This window comes from Strix uralensis, chromosome 28 (genome assembly GCF_047716275.1).
Source record: "Strix uralensis isolate ZFMK-TIS-50842 chromosome 28, bStrUra1, whole genome shotgun sequence".
Taxonomy (NCBI): Eukaryota; Metazoa; Chordata; class Aves; order Strigiformes; family Strigidae; genus Strix; species Strix uralensis.
In genome coordinates, this window is record NC_133999.1 from 704653 (window position 1) to 727706 (window position 23054).

The 23054-nt window shown below is 55.9% G+C and overlaps 1 protein-coding gene across 4 annotated transcripts in view; it reads left to right on the plus strand.

Annotated features, from left to right (window-relative positions):
• The first annotated feature begins 3696 nt into the window (after positions 1-3696).
• Positions 3697-23054, plus strand: part of ZMAT4 (zinc finger matrin-type 4) — a 93935-nt gene continuing 74577 nt past the window's right edge. The window contains exons 1-2 of one of the 4 annotated variants that reach the window (XM_074852435.1): positions 3697-3836; positions 7219-7295. In XM_074852435.1, coding sequence (XP_074708536.1) covers positions 7287-7295 — 9 coding nt within the window. In that variant the 5' untranslated portion in view covers positions 3697-3836; positions 7219-7286. Of the gene's footprint in view, positions 3837-5893; positions 6512-7218; positions 7296-16744; positions 16923-23054 lie in introns of those variants that run through there. The other 3 variants (XM_074852434.1, XM_074852433.1, XM_074852436.1) reach the window with 3 other exon arrangements.

Below are 23054 nucleotides of genomic sequence, written 5' to 3' on the forward strand. Positions count from 1 at the left end.
TGCCAAGGCTCTGTCTGTACTGCCGTCTCCCCATATCGCAGTGGAGAGAGCCGGGTTTGCCTGCATAGGCTGAGACTACAAGCCCCCCACAAGCAAACCCAGGGGCAGAGGGTCCCAAAGATGCAGCACCAGCACTGAGCCCTGTTCCCAGGGAGGCTGGTCTGTGAAAGCTGTGCTGGAGCCAGTCACTGTCGAAGCCTACAGCATGTGGTCCTTCCCAGACAGGCCAGGAAGTGTGGGGCAGTGGGGAAAATACCCAGTCAGGGATTGACAGCGTGTAAATTAAAGGGAACTGCTTAGAAATAGTGACAAGCTTTTTCTGAGAGGTGCAAAGAGAGGAAATTCTGCTATAATAATTATATGAACCATGCCCATCAATTATACTAATAAATCTGCTGAGGTTCCCAGCTTGTTTCTAAAACTATGGGAGCAAGTTGGTGTTTAATCGAATGTCGAACAATGCTCTGGCTGGGAACACTGAAAGGTGGGGCAGGACACAGCAGATGCTGCGTTCAGTGAGTTCAGGGTGTGGGGTCGGAGCAGAGATCTCTGCTCGGGTGGACACTGGTGGGAGTCTGTCCCTGGAGACGCGCTGCACGCTGTCACGTTGTTCTTGCGGGGTATGAGCACATTGGTGCCTTTTGAGGGGGTTTACCTTTGAGCAAGGACTGTGGAAATGGGTACTTGCCCTACTTCAGTTCTCACTGGTTTTTCCGATGCATGTGTATGGCACTGCAGGGGTTAAGGGAGCAGAGCACTGAAATTTCAGCGCATAAAGAACCTCCCTTGCGGTGGATGAGGCGTGTACACAGCTTTCCTTGTTACGCTTGACAGATGTGCAACAATAGACAATGAGTCAAAGTGGGGAGCCAGAAAAGAGCGCAGGAAAAAGCTGCTGAGAATTACTGGTGTGGCTGGGAGAGCGAAGCCCTCTTATAACAGAGCATTGTTCTGCTGGATATAAATCTCCACTGAAATATGAACACCAGGCTTCCAAGGACTTCCCAGTGCTGGAATGTGCATCATCAATAACCAAGCCCACTGTGCCCTGCACGGATTCCTACTTATCACTGTTACGCTGAGGTGTGAAGTCCCCAACCTGCAAGGCTGGGGTGACAGACTGACTTCCAACTGGTGGTAAAGTCAGGGTCAAGCCCCAGGCAGGGCTGGAGGAGGAGGCCGTGCTGGGGCAGCAAGGGCCGGGGCGCGTGCCTGCAGCCTTCCCGCAGCTCCCGGGGGCCCTGACAAGCACCCCCACCCCGCTGGTGCAGCAGTGCTGAGTCAGGGCTCGTTAACTTCTCCAGATGCTGAGCATTTTGGGACAGCGTTGTCTCACGTCCGAACACACAATGCTGCATCACCTCTAAACCTTCAGTGGCGGCTCTGCCCTTTATCTTGGATGTACGCAGGAGCCGTGCTCAGCTCCGTTTCTGCTAAGCGCTTCCTTCCCCTCCAGCGCAGAGCCGGTGCCTGATCTTGCTGTGAATGCACCTTTCTCATGCCCTTTGTCGTGTCTCTGTGACACACAGGGTCCCCAGGATGGGTGTTTCTGTGCTTAGCCAGGACACCGAAGCCATGCCTTGTTTGCTTGGGTAGCAGCGTCCACCGAGGTTAGAACGGCAGAGAGAAGCACACGAGGCGCTGCCCCGACGCCAGGCGCACCCTCCTTGCTTTAGCCGAGGAGGAATTCCCACTTTGTCCCAGTACAGTTCCTAGAACCTATGACTGGAAACGACTGAATAACCAACCAAATGACTGTGGCCATCGTCTTCGCTCCTTCCCTCGCGCAGCGAGCAGCGGGGCATTGTGCTTGCTCTCCCGCCGGCTGGTGGAGGTTTCCAGTGGATGAGCCTCGCCCTGCGGCTTTTGACACTTGGCAGCACAGTGGCCCTTCCCAGGTGGCAGTCTGGAATTCATACTGTGCTGGCAGTTTATAAGCTATTGTTTCTCTCCTTGACAGAACGGCTGTGCAAGTCCCAGCACAGCATGGGCTGTGGATTTTCTTGTTCTGTTTATGACTGTAAAGTTTTGCATTGTTTCTGCTAACCTCTGTGCTTGAAATACTTTTCCACTCTTGTGAAACTGGTGCTTGCCGCCTTAGAAAATGTTCAAGATCGAGAAGGCTGTACAGTGGGAGAACTGAAACCCAGTTTCACTTTTCCACCCTGTTTTTCTTCAGTGGTCCCTCTGTTCCACTCAGTGATGAAATAAGAAGTCTGGTAACGGATGTATAGCAGGAGCAGACAGATTGGTCCAACTGAGAACTTGACTCACTTCCAAAATCCCTATAGTGTATTTCCCAAGCCACATCTGATCTCGGAGCTCCTCATTCTCTGTGATTACACCTTCTCTGTTGTCTGTAGTCGCCCTGTCTTACCTGGGGCTTCTCCCAAGCGCCCTTGTACCGCGCTTTTGGCTGCTGCTGCACATGTTTGAGGTTGAGATACTTCTGGAAAGGAGGAGGGCATCTTCTGCTTAGCCAGGCAGGCACACGAACGCCCTTCCCCAGCTGAACAAGGTCGCTGCTCCTTCGGGCAGAACAGCTGAGCTCTAGCTGGGAACCCAGAGGTCCTGCGCTTTGATAAGCATCTGGTAATACCAGAACTGTTTCCTCAAAGTAAAAGGGACTTAATGGCAGGATACCGGTATCACTTCTGTGCAAATATCAGATGACAGTCTAGAAGCTAAATTGTCTGCAATTACATGACTGAATTAAAGGGAAGACAGACAGAGCACGTCAAATATGAACGAGGTTCATTGTTTGCCTGCAGATATTCAAATTTCGTCAGTTCAGTCTCAGAAAAGCGCTGTTGTGTCTTCCAGAGTGGTACAAAATTTGATCTGCTCCTGCTTCCAGCTTTGGGATGGAGTCCAAAACTCCCTCCCTGCAGAGCACACAGGGAGCTGCTCCTGGGGCCTGTGCTGGGACGGGTCGGGGGGGACGCTCCGGGGCTGCCCGCCGGGGCTGCAGCGACCCTGGAGCTCGGGACCCTCTCCCGGCCCGGCAGGGTGCGGGCAGGGTGCGGGCAGCGCGCGGGCAGGGTGCGGGCAGGGTGCGGGCAGCCGGGCGACAGGCGGAAGCAGAACCCCGGCTCTGGGGTCACGCTCGACCCTGCCGGGACTCGCTAACAGCGCCCAGGCCGGGCCTGGTGCCGCGGGGACTTGGGGCTCTGCCGCCCCCCCCGGCCCCCCCGGCCCCGGGGAAGGGGCTGGGCGCTCGCTCCGCGGCCGCCGGCAGTTTGGGAACGCTGGGGAAGGGCCGCGGGGGGTCTGGAGGCCCGTCCGCCCGCGGGGGGGCTGCGGCTCAGGGGACAGCGAGGACTTTCCGTGTCCAACGTCACCCTCCAGCGCTGGGGCCGCCTGGTGACGGGCCCCGGGCACCCCCCCACCCTCCTCCTCCTCCTCCTCGCCCCCCTCAGAGGCACCGGCCTCGGCAGCGCCCCCGCCTTGCCCGGGCTGGGCAGGGACCTGCGGGAACCGCCGCTTGTCCCCAGAGCGGCCGCCGCGGGGGGGCGCCTTTGCCTCGGAAACGCGCGGGGCGGCGGCGGGGCCCCCCTTCCCCGGGGCCCCCCGGTGCTTCTGGGGTGCTGCTGGTGCTGCTCTGCCCCGGCTGGGAGGCGAGGGGGGCTGCCCCGCGGGGGGGGGGTGTCCCCCATCCCGCTCCGGCCTCTCCGGTCCTTCTCTCAGCTTGGGGCCTTCCTACAGTGTTATTTTATTATTATTTGTAATTGCAGCTTTTGAGAGAATCTTGGCAGGATCCATTTGCCCTAAATACTGCACTTCTTAAAGAATAAGTCAAAATGCCAGAAGCGGCGCTTCGCGTGTCCTCGGCCCAGGTAATAACGTGGAACGTGATTGATGCTGAGAGTGTCGTGGTGCTGGTGAGAAACGGCTTCGGGATTTTGCACATCTCCTGCGTTGCAGGATCAGGTGCAGCAGTCAAAACCTTCCATTCCGGTCCGAGTAGGATGGTGCCTCTTTATGGTGTAACCAATCTGGACGTACAAGCTGCAGCTTTATTCATTTCACTAATTGCTTGCAGCTGTCAAAGCTTTTCATACTTAGGGAAAAGTAAAAAAAAAAGGTAAAAGTCAATCCACAAAAAATTCAGAAATTGATGACAGTCTCTATGCTGGAAGGAATGGAGATGAGAAGACTTTTGATTTGTAATTTGTGGTCTAATAAGCTAATTAGGAAGGAACAAAAAATAATGGACGCTTTGCTGGTTTTGTTTAACATCTAACAGAAAATCCAGGTTGGTTAATTCTCGCTACGTGGCTTTAAATGATGATTGCACAGTGCCCTGGCTGTGGAAGGTGGGGGTAGGTGAGGAAGGACCGCGGAGGGATGAGGAGCGGTGGCATCTGCCTGGAGCTGGCGTCCCAGGGAGCAGGATGCCTGTCAGGGAGAGCAGGTCCTTGGGAAAAGGGGAATAGTGCAGCCACGGCGGGTCTGGCCCAGAGCCGGGCCCAGGAGAGGCTCCGGCAGTGACCTGGGTGTTTGGGAACCGCGCGAAGGCGTTGCGGCAAACCTGCCACTTCGTGTTTCCGTTTCCGCTAAAAGTGCGAGTGTACGAGCGACAGCTGGTGCCGTCCGAGTCTGCGGGTCTCTGCTCTGTGCCGCTAGAACATGAGCTGCGACGGGAGCCCTGAGCTGGGAACGGGGCCGGTGTCCGTGTGGGCTGTGTCGTGGCCCTGGCAGCGGCCCCCGAGGACGGGCAGAGGACAGCCGGCAGGGAGCGGGTGGGCAGCAACCTCGAGTCGAGGGTTTGCCTTTCCTGTGACAGGAGGGGAAGTCACAGTCCATGCCCAAGGCCACCACGCTGCTGTGGCTGCTGTCCCCCTGCAGCCGGCTTCTTCGGAGCGGTCTGCAGCCCCTCTTGAAAGCCGGTCAGGATCGGGCTGTCCGTCCCTGTAAAGCTCGACATGGAGCTGAGGTCACCGGCCTGAGCATTGCGCTGCTCTGACATCCCGTGAGCGCAGAGAAGGAGAGAAGGCTCGTCCTGTGGGTATAGTGCATCGGATTAAGACCCTGTGAAAAAGGGGGGGCAGCCCCTGAGATGTGTTGTGATTTTGATCCTTACTTAGCGCTGTGTGTTGTTTCTCCTTGCCCCGACTCTGATGCGAATGTGCTCTTCATCTCCTTGGTGGAGAACAGGCTATCGTACCAAAAGTCATTAAGTTATGGGGCCTGCAGCAAGGCTTAAGGACAATTTAAATTAGGAACCTGAGTTGTGGCATGGCAACACTAGAGCGAACGCTGTAATTAGGAAGGCAGCGATTTCCCTGTGACCTTTTTTTTTAAAGTGTTTTAAATGGCCCAGTCTCGGCAGAGCTCCCTCCCTGTGTTAGAAGTTTCTCTCTAATGTGGGTCATGCCTCTGCTGTTTGCAGGTGGCACAATACGGAATCTGCATTTTGTTTTTTCAAAGTTAAAGTGTCTTTCAAATATGATTTTGCATCTAACGCAGAATGTAATAAAAAGACTTTAAAGAGCTGCTGATGCCTCGTGGAAAACTGAAAAACATTCTGTTGAGAAACAATTCTGCTGGGCTGTCTTATCTGCTGTTCCCTTTGCTCATTTTTGATAGCACGGGGCACTATAAATATACATAGTTATACATAAAAATGAGAAACCTTGGCAACCAAATACAAGGTTAGTTGTTTTCTCGTGTCTGTTCGCTATGGGCAGTGGGTGAGGGGAGATGGAGTTCATCGGTCGGCATTTCATCTTTACAGCTACCGGCCTGATGCTGTGGCCGATTGTTGAGCGTTGGACTGAAAGGGAGTCACGTACCAGTGGATTATTTTTTCCTAGAGGTATTTGTTAACCCTCTAAAAATAGCATCAGTAGTTTCTGGGGCACTCTGACAAGGTTGGTGGTGGAACAGAGAAACGAGGCGACGCTTTGGAGCCGAGGACGGGAGCTGCCGTATGGCGGCGGGGGCCGAGCCCCTCGGTGGGGGCACGTCGCAGCTTCCCGGGGTGCTGCCCCTCGCGCCCGCTCGCCCGAGCAGCGCAGCGCTCCCGGCCGCGGCCGCCCTCCCCGGCATCACCCCGGCGGCTCCGACCCGGCGGTGTCACCCGCGGGTGCTGGCAGGGTGATGCCCCGTGAGCTGCTTCCCTGGGCCGACATCCGAAACCCACAGCGGCTCCTTCAGCCTGAGCTGCAGGACGGAAGGCGTTGTGGAACGGGTACAATTGTTACTGCCTTAAATCAGACCTGACAAAGGGCAGGATCTGCTGCAAGGAGTCACTTGTGTTGTTTCCGAATGACTGGGCAAAATAACTTTGCTGATCCCTTCCCTTCTGGTGGCTCTTGCGCAGAGACGCTGTTCCAGAAGCCCGGCAGAGCCTGCAGAGCGCGCTTGGCCTCTGGCACCGCGGGTCGGAAATCTTGCAGCAGAGGGGAGCGGGGCCTGTCTGCCCCTGCCGCGCTCTGGGGACCTGCAGATTGAAGCTGTCAGGGCTGCAGTTGCTGAACGAAGGGCTCCTTGGCTGTCAAGTTTTCCGGTAATTTTCTCAGGCAAATTACGCACCTGCCATGGCCTCAGGAGAAAACATTTTTTGCCATAGCCATCAACTGTTCAGAAAATGGAGAGTTGTTTTGGCACCAAAATACTGTACTCCCCTCTGAAACGGCATCTTGTTCACGCTGTCATAAAATGGGAGACCTTAAAACACAGAAGGTGGACTCAAACTGTCCTCAGGTGTTGCGAGATGTGCTTTCCTATTATTAGCATTTTTTGAAATAGGAGCCCTTCTACAGAAATTCTTGTGTGCGCTGTTAGCAAGTCATGTGGAAAAGGAATGTTTGGACAAAGGACAACTGGTTTTACAGCTCGGGCCTTCGAGGGCTGCCAGGAGCTGGTGAAACGTGAGCAGCTGTGTAACGGTGCAGGCACTGGGCTTGCTGTGGCCTGGGTAGTGCAGGCGTGTGAAAAATGCTCCTTTTCAGTAGCAAAAAGCAAGCAGTTGCCTAGTAAATAAGGAAAGCCAATTTAAAATCAAGGGTTAATTGGGAAGCTGATATGAAACAGGTCTTCTGTATACTCAGAAGGGGTGGCACAAATCACAGATAATGTTTACATGGAAATGCAGCTCTGTGGGATGCCACCCAGAGCTGATAGGATTCCTTTTAGTAACTTGGAGTAGACGTGGTTTCCAGATGTGTCTTATTTAATATTAAGAAATACCTTTTTTTTTTTGTTTTGCTGCAGTCGTGACTTGGTATTCCTTGGAATTATGGCATGACGTACGGGTGTGTTCTGCGCAGAGCAATCCAGCCATGTACTGGGTGAGTGGGCTCAGACATCTGCACAGTATCATTCCCCTGTCACCAACTGATGGTGATATAATTAGAAAAGTCATTAATCCTTGCTCAGCAGTGCTAGAAACTATTTATAGCAAGGCAGACAAACAGTACCCTGCATATAGGGGTAGGGTGGGTATGGAAATTACTCCTGGTGCCGTATGTATTGTGGGGCCCAAATCAGAGAGAGAATTTGCTTCTGCGAGGGAAATTCCCTTCCTGGCCGTATGCGGACAGACACAAACTGTCCACGATGACCAAGGTATCGCCCCCTGGACTTGCCAGAGGGGCCCGCTCGGGTCATGTCCTGTGGGCTGTCCCCATCCCAGGCTTTGGGGTCCTGGGGGGGGGCCTGTCCTGCCTGTGTCCACGGGCCCCTCTGCGGCTGGGACCCACCGATGCAGAGCACAGGGCTGCAGCAGGTCTCAGTCAAGGAACAGTAACGAATCGACCCAGCTCTCCTTTTCCTCAGTGTTCCTGGGAAAGGCATTGAAACCAATCAAAGTGGCCCTTCTGATCAATTCGCAGTGACAAACGGTATCTGACAGCCTGTTGTTCATACCGATGCCTTGGGGCTGGGCTGGCTGTTTGCTGATACATGTTCATCTCTTGTCCGTGGAGCTGGAGAGCCCCGGTCTGCTGGTTTAAATAGTGTCAGACAGCAGCGAGCACCCTCGGCAGCTGATACACAGCCGACAAGCTTGGTAAACGCTCGAGCCTGCCTGGGGCGGGTGATGGAGCAAGTGTTTGTGCGGCTGCTTGTAAGGCGAGTGCTGTGCCACAGCGACGGGGGTCCGGGCAAGCACCGATACTGATGATCTGGTGACAGAAGGGGCCTTGCAGCAGCGCAGCGCGCACGGAGCTGACGCCAGGTTTGGCACTGAAGGATCTCTGGGCACAGCTCCGTGTTGTGATGTGCTCCCTTCCTAACTGGGTTGCCCTGTCTCCCTGCTGAGCCCGCTCTGGGGGTCTGTTGCGGGGTGATCCTCCAGCAGCGCTGCAGCCTGTGCAGGGTAACCAGTTACAGTGTAACTGGGATCCGTTTAAGCCATTAGCACCCAGGCATCTCCCTCCTGTGCGGTCCTGAGCAGCCAGGATGACCGGCACAGATGTGTGCTCTCTGCTGGGCCCTCTCAGAGGAAGACCCATGAGGGTGCCTGCCCAGCTGATCTGCATCTCCCCTCACTGTGGGCTGTCCTGGCAGAACCTCGATAGCCACTGGCCCGATTTCCCCCAGCCCCAGCCGCTCCTTGTGCTGGCAGCGCTGCAGCAGCGGAGGGCAGGGGAAAACGGAGCTGGGAGTGCACCTCTGCGTCTGTGCTTGGGGCTGGTGGCTTGCGCCCAGCTTCCACCCACCTCACGCCGCCAGGGAGCTCTCAGGACGCTTTGGCAGGTAAGGGTTTGTTACTCACGTCTCTTCCCACTCGGGGACTCCTGCGACAGCCGTGTCTGTTCCACTCTGTGTGTTACCACTCTCTAACTCGATTAATGCTGGTGGTGTAGGCAGAGAGGTTGGTCCCCGTATCTCTAAGCCAGAGGAAAAACCGGGGCGTTAGCAATGCTTAGTGAGCTACAGGCCAAGCAGGGCTGTTATTTACAGGCTTCTGAGATGCAGCTCAGCCTGGGCTAAGGTCCACATTTTCCTTGTGCGAGAGCCAATCTTCCTGCCAGGCTTTCCGCTTGAGGGGCTCCATCTCCAAGCTGTCTCCCAGCGCCTGGGCTTTGCCCTCGGTGCCAAACCTTGGCTGCCCACTCAACGGCATCTGCACAAGGGCAGCTTTTGTGCTAGTCTGCTGTAAGGGGCTGGGAGAAACTCCAAACTTTCGGAAGCAGCAAAAAGAGGGTGCAGGGAAGGACTGCTGGATGTTAAATCATGCCCAAGGAGCCTGCAGAACTGGCATGGAGGTAATGATTGCTGGGAAGTGGAGTGTTGCAGGCAGTGGAGTGGGTGCTGGGGGGGCCTGTGATGTTGTGCCAAGGTCAGCTGAGGTGGCAGTGTTGGGAGAAATGCTCCTGTTGTCAAGTTAAACACTTCACTGGGTTTTGCCTAGTGAGGCACAAATTGCATGTCTGTGTGCTGGCAGTCAGGCATCAGGGTAACCACAGGGGAAATATGTTTGTGTCTGGGCTCGCTGCATCTTTCAGGCTTTGCTGTGAGGATTTCTCAGAAGAAAGCGTAAAATTATTGTATCCTCTGAGATTAGTGGACCAAGCCTAACCGTCCCCAGGGACAGGACTAAATCCCTTGCAGAGAGTCCTGGTGGGCAGCTGGCTGCCCTCTGCCTCGCCTGGGGCTCAGCTGCTGGGGCAGACGCAGGGGAGGTGGGAGAGGACCTGTTGAAAATGTGGCGGCCGCTGTTTTGTAATTGCGGGAAGTCCCCAGTGCTGGCTTTGGCTGACAAAAGCAGCGCTCAGGCTCTAAGCTGTGCCTATGGTTTGCCTGGATGATAAAAGGTGACCTCGGAAATTGCATTTCCAAACATCTTCCCCTATCCGTGAACGATGGCATTGTTCCCAGTGTTTCAGGCTGGGGCTGCCTGGGGCTCTTTGTTTAAGCTCCCTGGGTGCTGCAATTCTTATGCATGGAGCTAAGGATGCTCTGCCAGAGTCTGAGATCCTGGGAGGCGGTTACAGTTCAGCCTTTTGTTATCCCGAGGATTAAAAACTGCAGTTGAGGATGAGCTAAGGAAATCAAAGTAACCTATCTAGGGACATCCCGCAGGCATGTTTAACAGTGTGATGGAGCCAGGGTCGGCCACTGGTTCAGGTTGTTTCAAACAGCACGAGCTGGCAGAAGAGCCCACAAACCTCCGTGAAGAAGCAGGTAGTGCTTGAAACACGCTTAGCAAACTTTGTTTTGCAAAAAACCTGCGGCTGCCTGCTCTGATTTCACTGCTGAATGTCAGGAAAGGAGAAGTCTAAAGGGCGTCATGCCTCAGAGGAGAACCTGAGCCCTTATGGTCTCAAAGGAATAGGGACTGCCTGGCTCCGAGGAGGGTCTCTTGCCGCTGCTCTGTGGGTGCGCCGAGGCTGCGGGGGGGGCCCTGGGCAGACCCCGGGCTGTGGCTGCGCTGCTCGGCCAGGCGAGGGCCAGGGAGCCTCTGTGGGTGCCTGTGGAGCGGCAGCGCGGGCAGGACAGAGCAGAAGGAGCCTCGTGCGGGGCAGGTGTGAAACGTGTGGTGGAGGCACGGCTCTTTCTGCTGGGAACTGCAGGGGCTTGGCCAGAGAGCCGGAGTGTCTTGGAGCCTGACCCTCCTTCTGCCGTGCCAGACGGTGTCTTCTCCCGGGGCAGGTCCTCTGCTGCGGAAGGAGAAGGGCCGTAGGGGCAGCACAGTCAGGGTAACGTTTTGCCCAGCTCTAGCTTTGCCCGTCAGCCTTGCTAAAGGAACAGCCCCATCCCGTGTGCTCGTGGCTGCAGGGTTTGTGAACTCCGATATGAAGCTTTGCTCAAGCTTATTCCTCCTTTCTCCAGAGCAGCTGCTGCTCCCTGAGCCAGTGCTGCTTTGTGCTCTGCATCAGTCTGTGATCTCTGCTCTAATCAGAAATGGGAATTAGATGTGGGAGCGGAGTGGCAGCAGAGCTGGAGGCTGCTCTGGCGAGTGCAGCAGCTTTCACCTGCAGCCTCCTGCGTCGGCGGCATGCCGGGGGGAGTGCCAGCAGCTTCCTTGTCCCACGTCACATTGGAGATGATGTCCCAGTTCAGGCAGAGTTTGCTGCAAGGATGTCTCATAAACAACGTGCAGGTGACTGTGCCTTTGCCTACGGTTTCCTCTCCTCTTCACTCCCCCATGCCTGCCAGCTCAGAAAACGGAATGTGGATAGCACAGTATAGCCCAAGGGAGGGAAGGGAAAGAGCAAACGCCGAGGGGAACACCAGATGTTGCTGCATTGCACAGCAGAGCATCTATCCTCTCTCCAGAATTCACTCTGAATCCACAAGCTGACGTCCGATCAGCGGCGTTTCAGGGGAAGGCCTGGAACGATGCCCTTTGCTGTCCCCTGGACAGTGTGGCATTTGCCACGTGTCAGTTGTTGTACTGGAATGAGATCGAGAGTAGGTTTTTAAAGTGCAAAATGCAGCTACTTCCAGCAATCCCCCCTCTGTCTGACAAGGTGACCTACACCTAGCTAGTCCTGGTTATGATATGCTTGGGCAGATTTTGCAGTGTCCTTTGACATGCTCCGATGTGCAGGCACTGAGCTGTGAATGCACACAGGAGCTGGGCCTGTCTGTGCCTCCTGAAGAACCCAAGTACTAATTTTACTTTGCTTATTTCCCTTCCACTCTGTTGGTGCCTCTGCCATGCCCCTTGGCCTGTGCAGTGACTGCTAATTAAGAAAATGGCTTTGAAGACAGCAGGTTTCTTTTTTTCCTCCCTTGGGGAAAGGGGGATAAAGTGGGCTTTTAGACTAAGGGCAGATGAATAGTCCTGCAGGGCCTGGTTCTCATTTATGCTCTGGCCACATCGTGCCACAAGTTGCACTTCCACACTTGCCATAGTGCTAACGTGTGGTCTCGGCACAAAGGAGAACCAAAGCAATGGTGTGTTCTACCGGGCAGCAAAGCAAAGCAATGTGCTTGCTGCTGTGACAAAAATCTTGTTTATTTCTGGAGACTTTTATAATTATTCACTGAGCTATGTAGTGCCTCGGGAACTGGACGTCACAGCAACGTGGTAGATCAGTAGCAGACAGTCAGACCTGGGGTTTCATTGGGGAAAACCCGGTTTCTGTTTGTGGCAGGTCAGAAGCCAGCAGCAGCCCAGGAGCAGAGTGTCCTGGCTGCCCGGCCACCGCGCTGGCGTCGGTGCAGAAGGCACCTTGTGTCAGCACGGGCCTTGGGGCCACCCTCGCCCTCCTGCACGGGGACTGCCCCGTGTCCCCGCTCTGCCTGAGCGAGATCTGCTCGGAGGGGTCTGGAAGAGCAATGGGCTCGTCTTCTCTGGCGAGAAGGAGGGTGAAGGGTGCAGGGTTTATTCAGATGCCTCGAGGCCGTACCTCTCCCTTCCCTGGGGCGTTTGCATCGTTCCTGCAGAGGTTGCTGCAGGACTCCGGGTAATTACACCAGTCTGGAGACATGAAGTGCCATGTAAATGCCAGGTGTCCATTAAGTATGCTTTAGGCTGGGCCAGCATGACCACGTTTGACAGGCCTAAGCTAGTGAGAACATTCAAGATTTGAGGGACTGGTTCTTGTGTCTTGAGTGCGCTGGTGTGGAGAGGAACACGCCTGGAAAGAGGCGTTCCTGTTGCCAGCACAGGGACAAATGCAAGGATGCAAGTCCAAAGCCTCTGGGTACCAGGGCGGGTGTGTTGAATTGTCCTTGCTGCTGACCGTGTGGAACAGGGCCCTGATTCAGCGGGTGCATCGGTCTGTTTGCTGCCCCAGGGCAGGAACACCTTTAGCACCGCTGAGAGGGGCTTGGCTCCCTGCGCACCCCGACGTTTATGCCAATTATTTGCTGACCAGGTAACAGTTCTGTATTTAATTGGTGGTTGAAAAGTATTTTGCTGAACAGCCCTGTGGGGTGATGGTTCCTGTGCCCTGTGCTTGCTGTGGACAGCTCTTCGCTCGGGCTTTGGGCGGAAGCAGGGCTGGTGGAAGAGGCACATCAATCAATGGGACTGCCCACTGGAGTCAAATTAGAGAGAAATGGATTCTTTCTTTTTGGAAGGGAAAAATGTAGCGTTCCCATAAAAATAAAGGAATCTGGAAATATTTCACAGCCGTAATGTGTGTGAGAGGAAGGGTAAACTTCCTCTGGGCCAGGAGGTTGGATGGGAAATTCGTTTCCCACTGGGCTGCAGGGTGTCGGCGTCTCCCTGCAGGTGGAGGAAGGTTCGTCCCTCCCTCTCCAGTAACCGATGCCCTTCGCGGGTGGGATTTTCCGCAGGGGCTGTGCGTGCTCCGGTCCTGGGCAGCCCTCTGGCAGCGAGGAGATGTGGTGCCGCTGTATGAGAGCCAAGATTTCTCCCAGACGGTGCCCCATCAGCGGGCACGGGCTGGACCTGGCCTGGCCGGGCTGCTCCGGGGGGAAAGGTGCCCTTGCTGGCTCGTGCGATGCTGCGTCCCTCAGGCTCGGGGTGTGCAAGCGGCCGCCGAGGGCTCGCAGCCGGCGCAGGGTCAGGCCGTGCGTGCTGGCGAGCGGCCTCCCCGCGCGGGTGGTGTGGGAACCCCTCGGGAACCTGGCCCGAGATGGCGGACAGGCGGCAGCTCGGTGGGTTCGCTCATCTGCCTCGATCTCCTGCTTCCCGTAGGCCCCGTACGAGGCAGCGCAGCCTGCCCAGAGCCTTTCCCGGGAGGGAACGGCTCCAGTTTGTGCTCTGCTTTGTTCTGTGACTGCAGTAACCTCTCCTTCTTTGGAGAATAAGATGTTAAGGAGCTTTTGAAAATGATCAAGCCCTTCAGCTTCACTACTGTGATTAATCAATCACAGCTGCTGCTTTACAGCTCCATGTTTTGACGCGTTTCAGGTTGTTCCAGAGTTAGCCCAGCTCAGGGCCTGTAAACACGTTCCAGAGCGCTGGCAGGGTGCTGGGATGGAGCAAAAGCTGAATTTTCCAGTGCTGCACTTTGTTCAAAGCCCAGGCTGCCCAATCTGTTGGGGAGAGCTGTGGGGTGGCTTGTTAGTCTGACACAAAGGAGGGCAGTAACGAATTACTCATTCTCACCTTATTTTCTGCAGAAGAGAGTTCTCTTGGAGGCGGTTTTGTCCGGGGAGCCTTGCGTGGGCCCCCTGGAGCCTGCGCTGCCGGGACGCTGCCAGGCTCTTGGGGAGACCTTGGGGAGCATCTGGGCTTCGCAGCCCCATGGGGAGGGAAGGTTCCTGGTCCCCATGGGGTGAGAGCAGCCTCGGCACGCCGGCATTTGGTTCTCTCCATTCGTTTCTGTGCCGAGGGCACAGAGCTCGGTCTCCGGATGTGGGGTTTCCCCAGTGGCCCGGTTGTGGGGTGTCGGGGTGGTCTGGCCCCGCGGCCGTGTCGACAGGGCAGCTGAGTGCCCCCGACCTGCCGCTGGACGCTGGCACGGAGCTTCTTCCAGCAGCGGCACGCGGACACCCTGGTGTCCCTTTGCGACGGCTGGGGAACAGGCACGTCCCCGAGTGCTCCCAGGGTCGGGGACCCTCAGGTGAAAGCAAGGAAAGGCTGTGCTAGGTGGTGGGAGGGTGCACCTTGGAAAACTTCAAAGGATTTATTAATTTTTAAGTTATTTCCAACATTTCTTGTGCTGATGCTGCCATTACAAGGGAGCATGGGATGCTCCTGAGAATTATATAATCGTACAAAAATAAGCAAGGAAGAGATTTAAGAAATATCTCCTCCCTGGATGGCAGCTGCATCATTGCAAATATTGTCTGATCTGCTCTTAGCACTGAAGTATCTGAGGCTCCAGGTGGCAGCTCTAAGGAGTTTGTGTCAATTTTGGAGGCTTAGATGCATGGCTTAAATGCTCCTTAGCAGGTTTTGGTTTTTTGTTTGTTTTTTTTTTTATACCTAAAGAAGCAAGCAGGCTCATGAAGCATCACAGCTCAGATAGTTTGTAAAACTGCTGTCAAGCAGATTAAGCTGGAAATGGAAAAATTGCTGAAGTCTTTTCTCTTCTTTCTAATGTTTGTGTGATAGAGGGTGATTTAAAGTCCATTTCACTTCCAAGGTGAGGCTCCAGGTACCTGGTAGCAAAAGTGAAGCCGTGTGGCTCAGCCAGCTACTTTGCACAAACAAAATCCCTGAGACTGTCTGCAAAGTGTATTTAATAGAAACAAATCAAACTACACAAACTCACTTCTTAAAGGTACTGCAGATCCCCCCCTTAGTGGCCATGCGCCGCAGCTGGCCTCACCCAGGCTGCTGGCCAGGTTTTGCTGTGCTCTGCCAGGGGCGCAGCATCCGCTTTCCGGTAAAGGTGAATTGCTGAAGATGGAGCATTTTTATCGGGCTCTGGCAAAAGTGGTACCTAGACAGCAGAGCTCTTTTTGTGAGAAAAGGGGGAGGCCTGTAATGGCTTTGATGAGCCGAATGTTCAGAAGAGGAATGAGCGTGCTTGGTTTTACCTGGCTTTGGAAGCGAAGGCGTAAAGGAGCCTCCCCACATCTCGGCATGGGAGAGGAGCATCCCCCAGTTCCTCCAGGGTGCAGCCCCCTATCGCCTGCAAAGACCTCTGAGACATCTCCCCCCCCGCAGAGACACAGCACCCTCGTCCCTGCTGAGAGATGTTATGGGAACAGAGGGAGGCAGAGCAGAGCCAGATTAACTGCCTTTCTCCTTGTTTGCATGTGCATCGCAGGCTGGAAATGGCACCTCGCGAGGCCTGGAGCACAACCTCTCTCTGCTCCATCATGTCCCCATTTCTTACCTAACCTGTGAGTAGCAAGGCTCGTGTGCTGGCAAATGAGGTGTCTGCCAATTCAGCAAAGCTGGGACAGAAACCCTCTGCGGGGCCAAGCCGGTCCTCGCCCTCCTTATTTCGTTACAAGCAGAAAGGAGGGCAGTGAGATGACATTGCCTCTGAAGTTTTGCGTTGGCAGAGGGAACGTGTGTGGGGTTGTGCTTGTCTACACCCTGGTTTTCAGGGATTTCAGTCTCAACTCTGAAGTGGCTTTGCCTGGAGGATATTGTGCACAAAAAATAAGGAAAGTCCACTCTCTAGATTGAGCTGTTACTGGATTTGACAGTGGGGAGATCGGTTTGGTTTAAGCCTGGCTGTGTGTTACAGACTCCCGTGTGCGTGGTGCTGCATTAGGGATGTCTCCTCATCACGCGCAGGCTCTGCATTTCTCCTCCCCCTATTTATTGCCTTGCCCTCCTCTCTCTGCCCCTGGCCTTGGGCACCTGCTCACTGGCTGCTGTGTCCCGCCAGTCCTGCCTAAGGGGGGCCGTGACTGCCCTTCAGCTGAAGATGAACCTGTCCTGTTCCCTGTGGTATCTGCTCCCCTCTGGCCCCTGCTTTGAGAAACTGTTCCTGCCCTGGATCCCTGGGGGGGGGCTGCCTCCTGCTGTCCCTCGGAGCAGCGCGCGGCGGATGCCTGCAGCGCGAGGCGTGCTCGCTCTGTAAATCCAGGGTATTAAAATAAGTGCGTCATCTGCGAAAGTGTGAATCTGGAAGTAAATACGTTCCCCCTGGAGCCTGTGATACCCTGCACAGCCTCTGCCCTGCAGATCAGATTTGCACATCCTTCTCTTTTCAGTGAGGAAAGTCCCCCTCAGGTGCTCTGATTTAGGCTGTGTCGGGCAGCTCAGCCTTCCCCTGACCTGCCAAGCCTGCCCAAGACCAGGGCCTGGCTCGGGCCGTGGGAATCGGTCCTGGGGAAGCTCTTGCTGGTAGTGGGAGCTGGGTGCGGAGGGAGGCTGCTGGGACCAGTGCAGCCTTGCAGAAGCGCGGCGGAGCCAATCGCTGCTGCTAGGGGTGGAGCTGGAGCGACGGCCGAGCATCGCCCAGCGCCTTCCCAGCACAGTTGGCCTGGGCTGCTGGGAGAGCTGGTCGGGGAGAGGGGAGCGAGCTGGCAGCTCCAGCGTCCGCCTTCCCGGGCAGCATCGCTGGGGCGGCATCGCTGGGGCGGCATCGCTGGAGCAGCTCCGCTGTCCTCGGCGCCTCAGCCCCTCCGGCGGCACAAAGGTACCGACCATCCCCGCCCGCTGGCGCGTTGCTTGTTGCTTGAATCTGTTGATTAGAGTTGGAGGAAAGTTTACTGGGGAATCGGAGCCGTTTAATAACGGTGCTCGTGGGAGAGCGGCGGGGGGTGATCTGTTACGCCGGCAGGTGTGGCGAGGCTGCCGGAGCGGTTTTGGTACCGCAGGCGCTGCTGCGGAGGGGGAGCCCGAGATCGGGGGTCCGACCTGGCCCCCGCTGCCGGGGAGCCGGTGCCTGTGCTGGCTGTGCCACCCCCAGACCCACGGCGGGAGGTCCGAGGGGACCAGCGTAACGCTGTGCGAGGGGTCCAGCCCCGTGCCAGGCGTTGCAATATTTTCCCGGTGGAGTTTTTGCTGAACGCTGCATCCCCCCGTGAGCTGGCGGCCGCGGCCGGGCAGGCCTCTCGGTGTGAGCATCCCCCCAGGGGCAGCCCCCGCGCCGGACAGTCAGCGGGATCTCGGGGTGCTTCTACTGAACGGACTCGGCGCAGGTGTCCCCACTGTCAGGCATGGGGAGAGGAGCCCCTGGGGCTGCGGGATGCGAGCGTGGATGTCTGCAGATGCAGGAAAACAAGCCTATTCTCTCTGTTGTTTGGGAAGTTTGGAGAACTTCCCAAGTCAGCAGCGTTTAGAGAGCAAAAGCAGTTTCCAGGGAGGCAGCTGAGCGCGGGGGGCTGGGGCTGCCGTCCCCGGGGGCAGCCCTGGTCCGACCCACTGCAGCACCCGCGGCCGCCACGGCTGCTCGTCCCGGCGAGGGGGGGGTCGGTCCGTGCATCTCCGTGGGGCTGCCTGGCCCCACGTGTTGCGCTGGAGTCCTCCGTAGGTCTGGGAGCCTCAGCAAAAGCTGATCCTTATGCAGCACGGGCGGGGTGGCTGCTGGTTTGGGCTGCATGGAAGAGCTCTAGTAACTGACCCCTGAGCCGTCTGAGTGCTGACAGTCCGTATCCACTGATCAGTGATACCGGAGCTGGGCAGTGCCCCCTCAGTTCCTGAGGTTAAACGTGCTCCGATTGCTGCCCTTCAGGCAGCCGCACGCTCCTTTCGCCCTCCGCTGATGTTGAAGTGACCTTAGCCTGTGCAGTATTGGGTGAAGCCTTGAGGAGACAGTTAAAAATCACCAGTCTGCATTTCCTGCATGAGATTGTGCAGTTGGCTCTTGCACGAGCACGTGCATTCCATCTGCAAAACACAAACAACCGGCTCCGGAATGTCAGAGGTGAGCCCGGGGGAGCAGGGGGTGCTGCTGGAGAGGGGCGTTTCAGCTTTGGGGCTCTCGTCATTCCCCAGGAAAGGGACAGTGACCTGAAGCATATCCTGCCCCTTCTCCTTGCAGTGTGCTGCGGGGCGGGGAATGGCAGGGACCCGATAAACAATTTTGTAAGAGGTATTTTGATAAAGGTTCTAGACAGTGACTCATCTGCTGTAGGAAGGGACGGGGGGGCGGGGGGGGGTGGCAGAGGAGCTTTCTAGGTGAAAATGGGTCTTTCCCCCTGATTTTATCAGAAGCAGAAGGGCAGGAATCCTGTATTACTCCCAGAGCAGTGTAGACCTGTCGATTATAAACCTCCTCATCCCTGCACCTGCTCTGGCACCTCCTTCATCCCTTCCCTGGGGATCTGGCCACATCCTGGCATGGGACTGTTCCAAAATTCGGATTGATTTCCACCCCTCGCAGTTGATTCTGTCTGATGATTCTTAGTCACTTCTGAGTCGCTCCAAATAATTAATCCTGGTCCGTACATAGCAGTTGCACCGCGTTTCTGTGTGTACCTGGCCCACTTGGGTGTGCACGTTTCAGAATTCACTTCGCTTGGCTCTGAGTTGTACCGTCTTAACTTTTGTCCTGCGTCCAGCCTTCCTCCCTCAGGCTTTTCTGCCCTGCTCCGTCCTCTCCTGTGCTGAAAAGCCCAGAGGAGGTGGAGTGCTGCAGCCTTTCCACCTGCCCAGGTGTGCTGCAGAGCACACACCACACCTCTGACAGGCCTCCCTTGCTAGTCACAGCATTGCTGACCAGCCCTGCTTGAAAAGCTGTTGTCTGTGTACGGAGATGTTTTGCTGATATTTGCCTGGATCTGGTTTATTTACTGCTTCCAGTTTGCAAAGGAAAGGTGCAGCCAGTTGATCCTTGCTGACTTAGCACCTTCCTCCCCGTGAGCAGCCCAGCTCTCTCCCTCTGGGGGATTTATGGCACTGCACCACTGAGCTCCCCTTCTTCGTGCCCGGAGGTTTACCTGGGAACGCTGATGGCCAGTCTGGTCCCTCTGTGGATTTGTCATCCCTCTCTGCAGGGGTTTTGCTGTTGAGGGGAGGAAAAATCCCCAAGCACACCAACGAACAGCCCTCCTCCCCCACGTCAGCAATCAAATGTAGACAATAATAGCGGGGATTTTTTGAGAATTATTCCTTTTCAAGAAGCAACTTTTGACCAAAAGTCAGCATCTTTTTCAGAGCCGTGAGCCTCTAATTGACTCTTCTTCATTGCGAGGTGTTCTTCAGAGTCGGGAGGGCTCCCAGAAGCCCCTCGGAAATCACCGCAGGGTCTGAGACGGCCCAGCCAGGCCGGGGCTGCTGGGGCTGGTCCGGGCTGATCCTCGCTCCAGGTGGCCTGGGCACGGTCGGGTCTGGGTGTCTCGCTTTGTCTGGGTTAGGCTCCCAAGGAAAGAGGTGTGACTTGAGATCCAGAGCTGGTTTGAGAGATCAGAACTGGGCCAATTTCTAGGCCAAAATGGGGCCGCTCATGTTCCCAAGGGTGGATTTGGGTACAGAAATGCATGAAGGTCGAGGATCCCACCTCCCTCCTTGCACAGGTACCTTCCTCGGCTGAACACGGAGGGGCTGTCTTCCTGACAGCTGCTGGGCAGGTAGTGGGACATATGGAAGCTTTATTATTCCTTACAAAGTGTGAAAAACACCCCTTGCTGCAAAGTACTGGAGTTGGGTAGTGCAGACGGGGCTGCCCCCAGGAATAGCAGCAGCTTCAGGAAATGAGGAGGAAGGCTTTCCTCCACACCGTGCCATCTCCTCCTCTGCAGAGAGCATGTACTGTGTTTGCATCCCCTGAAGGAAGGTTTAACAGAGCCAGGCTTTGCCGTGTTGGTTTTGCAGCTGTGACCTTGAGGCAGCTTGTGGATGAGACTGGAGAGGCACCGGCTTAATGGGACGGTGCATCTTCGCCCCTTTGTTTCAGTTCTGCAATTTCTGGGGCGCTCTGTTGGCACCATGCTCGATGTCCCCAGCCCTGCAGGGAGGGATGTGCCGAACGCTCCTTTCCAGGCTCGCTGGGATGGCGGAGAGGCGAGCGCAGGCCGTGGGCTGCTGGAGGCTCCTCGCGCCCTGCCCAGGACGCAGCAGAAGCCGATGCCCGCAGGGTGTCCTGCTCCTTCCCGCAGGGTACTTGAGCAGTTTGTTAAGTGGGTGCTTATCTATAGCCATATACGTGGGTAAGTTTAAAAAGTCAAGAGGAATTAAATACATATTTTTCTGTGCTGTGGCTTTTGTGGGAGCTGTGTACAGGAGAGGAAAGGGTTTTCCAGGGTCGCTCGTGCTCTGCTGTCTGCTGGTGCCTGCTCAGCCTGGCTCCTGCACAAGAGCGTTTGGGTCTTTGTGTTTCTGGTCACCTTGCAACAGACACCGGCGGTGATTCTGCTCTCCCTGCCTTTGCACCTCGTTCTGCTGACAGCTGCATTTCTCCGCAGCTCGGAGGTGTGAATGCTTCTACCTGCCACCACCTTCTGCTCCTGCAGAGCCGGAGATGGCGTTTTGCAGGGGCCTGGGGCCAGGGGGAAGCCATGCCATTTGCTTCCTCATTTATTAATTAGAAAGAAATAAAGTTGCAGAGAGATCAGATTTTGAGAAAGACCCAGAGTTCTAAAATGCTCCCAGAGGATAGATCCCTAATTGCTCTCTAATTGCATTAGAATTTAATTTGTTGTTGTTTTTACTGTAATGTTCCCATTTTTCTCCACAGTTTGCTTTGTTTCATTAACTAGAAATGGCTGGAGATGAATATTCTCAATATTAAAACTTGCCTGTTGTGCAATGCTTGACAGATGTTAGCCCTTTACTGTGCTGCCAGGGGACACGGGTGGCTTGGCCCGTGCTGGCTGTCGGGCTCCCCGTGCAGGGGAGTTCACCCCTGTGGCGCAGCGTTCGCCTCATGACACCATTTTGCCTGTTGTGTGCGAGGTTCGGTCCTGGGAGATTCTTTGCAAGACTTTGCGGATGTGGTGGTGCCGGGTGAAGGGTCTGTTGTGCGAGTAAGGCAGGGTCGGTCCCCTGGGCAGTCGCTGGCCGTGCACGGCTGCGGGCACCCGGTCGGGTGGGATGGCGCCGGGGGGCTGCCCTCGGCCAGGCAGGGGTGCTGAGCGGGGCACGGGGACCAGGCAGGAGGCAGAGGGCTTGTGCTGGTCGCGAGGGGCCTGCTCTGGAGCTGCGCGTCGCTCCCGGAGGGAGGTGGCGGCTGTGGGTGGGTGCACGGTGGGGTGCACGGTGGGGGGCGAGGGCTGCGGTGGTGGAACACACCAACCTTGGGCGTGCGACGGCCCCAGCCCCGTCCCTCGGCCCCGTCCCTGGGGGACGAGGGGGAAATCGGAAAGCGAGGGGTGGTTGCTGTCCTCCTTCCAGACGCGACAAAGAGCCGAGCTGAGCTCGCCCCAGAGCGGCTCACGAGCAGCAGCACTTCAAAGGGCTCGTTTAATCCGTTTCTCCAGAGCACAGAGCGGAAGCGGGTCTGGAAATGCAACTGGGAAGCTTCAAAAGAGGCTTTCAGGAGCTTCATTTGGAAAGCGATAGGGGAGAATAATATCACTCCTCTTAATTGTAAAGGAGAAATGTATTTATTTTGTCTTGTTAAAGAGGAAATGGGGTTGAAGATGCAGTTAAGCTTAGACCTTGCTTCTTGCCAATACGTGTTTGTTGATGAAACAAATCCTCAAGGCAGGAGAGTATAAATAAACCTTTCCAGTGTATCGGCCTCTGCACTTGGGGCCCAGAAGGTGTCACCTGTCTCCCCTTCGATCTACTTGGTTATATATCACATACGTGTTACCTGTGTGTATCACACAGGTCTCTGAACAGGGCCCCGCCTGCCCGTGAGCTGGGTGTGATGGAGCTGCACGCGTGGCTCTCGAAAAGTGGTATCAACACTAGGAGAGGCAGGGAACTGTGCTGTGAACTTAAAACTGCTCCTAAATTTGATCCAGCCGCTTAAAAGCAGTGGGTGGACTTGGTGGCAAAGTGAGACATTGGTATTTAAAGCTGTCTTGAAGGGTACAGCCGTAGACATGACACCCAGCAGCTAGCTGTGAATATGAGGCACGCAGTGGTTTCAAAATTATATAAAGAAAATGGGAAAAGCTCTGATCACTGGATCTGCAGCACCCAGAGCAGCTTGTCAGAAACCCCAGGAACAGGCTGGAATTGAACACCCACTGCTTTTGAAGCTGTAAATTAACCGGTTAAACCCCCCCGTCGTATGGGATGCGGTGCAAGCTCCTCTATTATTATTTGAAATATAATAAGCACGTATGAGCTGACGGTATGAGTAAGAGAGGCAGAGGCTTGCGTGGCCTCTGCACGGCCGCGGTGTTGAGGCCAGCGTGGTGCAGCGTGGCCGGCCCGAGCCCTGGGCTTCCAGCCGCTCCGCTCCGCGGAGGTGCTGCCCTGAAACGCTCCGGGGTCTGTGGATGGCCTGCGTGCTCTTGGTGAACAAGAGGGAAACTGGAACGGTTAGTGGAGTTTTTCCTTCCCACCGTGAAAAAAAATAAGTCAAAAGGCTCGTGTGTGTGTGCACGTGCCCCTGCGTGTCGGCCGGCCGAGCCGGTCCGTGGTTGGGTCTCACAGCAGATCCAGCATGGTTCTTTGCGGCCGGGGCTCGTCCCGTGGCCACTCTGGGTGCGTGGGGGGTGGCCGTGGCCACGCCGGGGTCACGCCAGGCTACGCACGGTGCTCGCGAGCAGTGCTCGTGTTCCCCCATCGGAGCCGGGCTGAGCCCCGGGAGCGTTCCACCAGGTCTCGGCTGGAACCGTGAGTCGTGGGACGCTGACGTCTTCCACGTCACGCTCACCACCTCTTTGAGCTTTACAGAGTCTTGGCTTCAGTGACGGCATGTGGCAGAGAC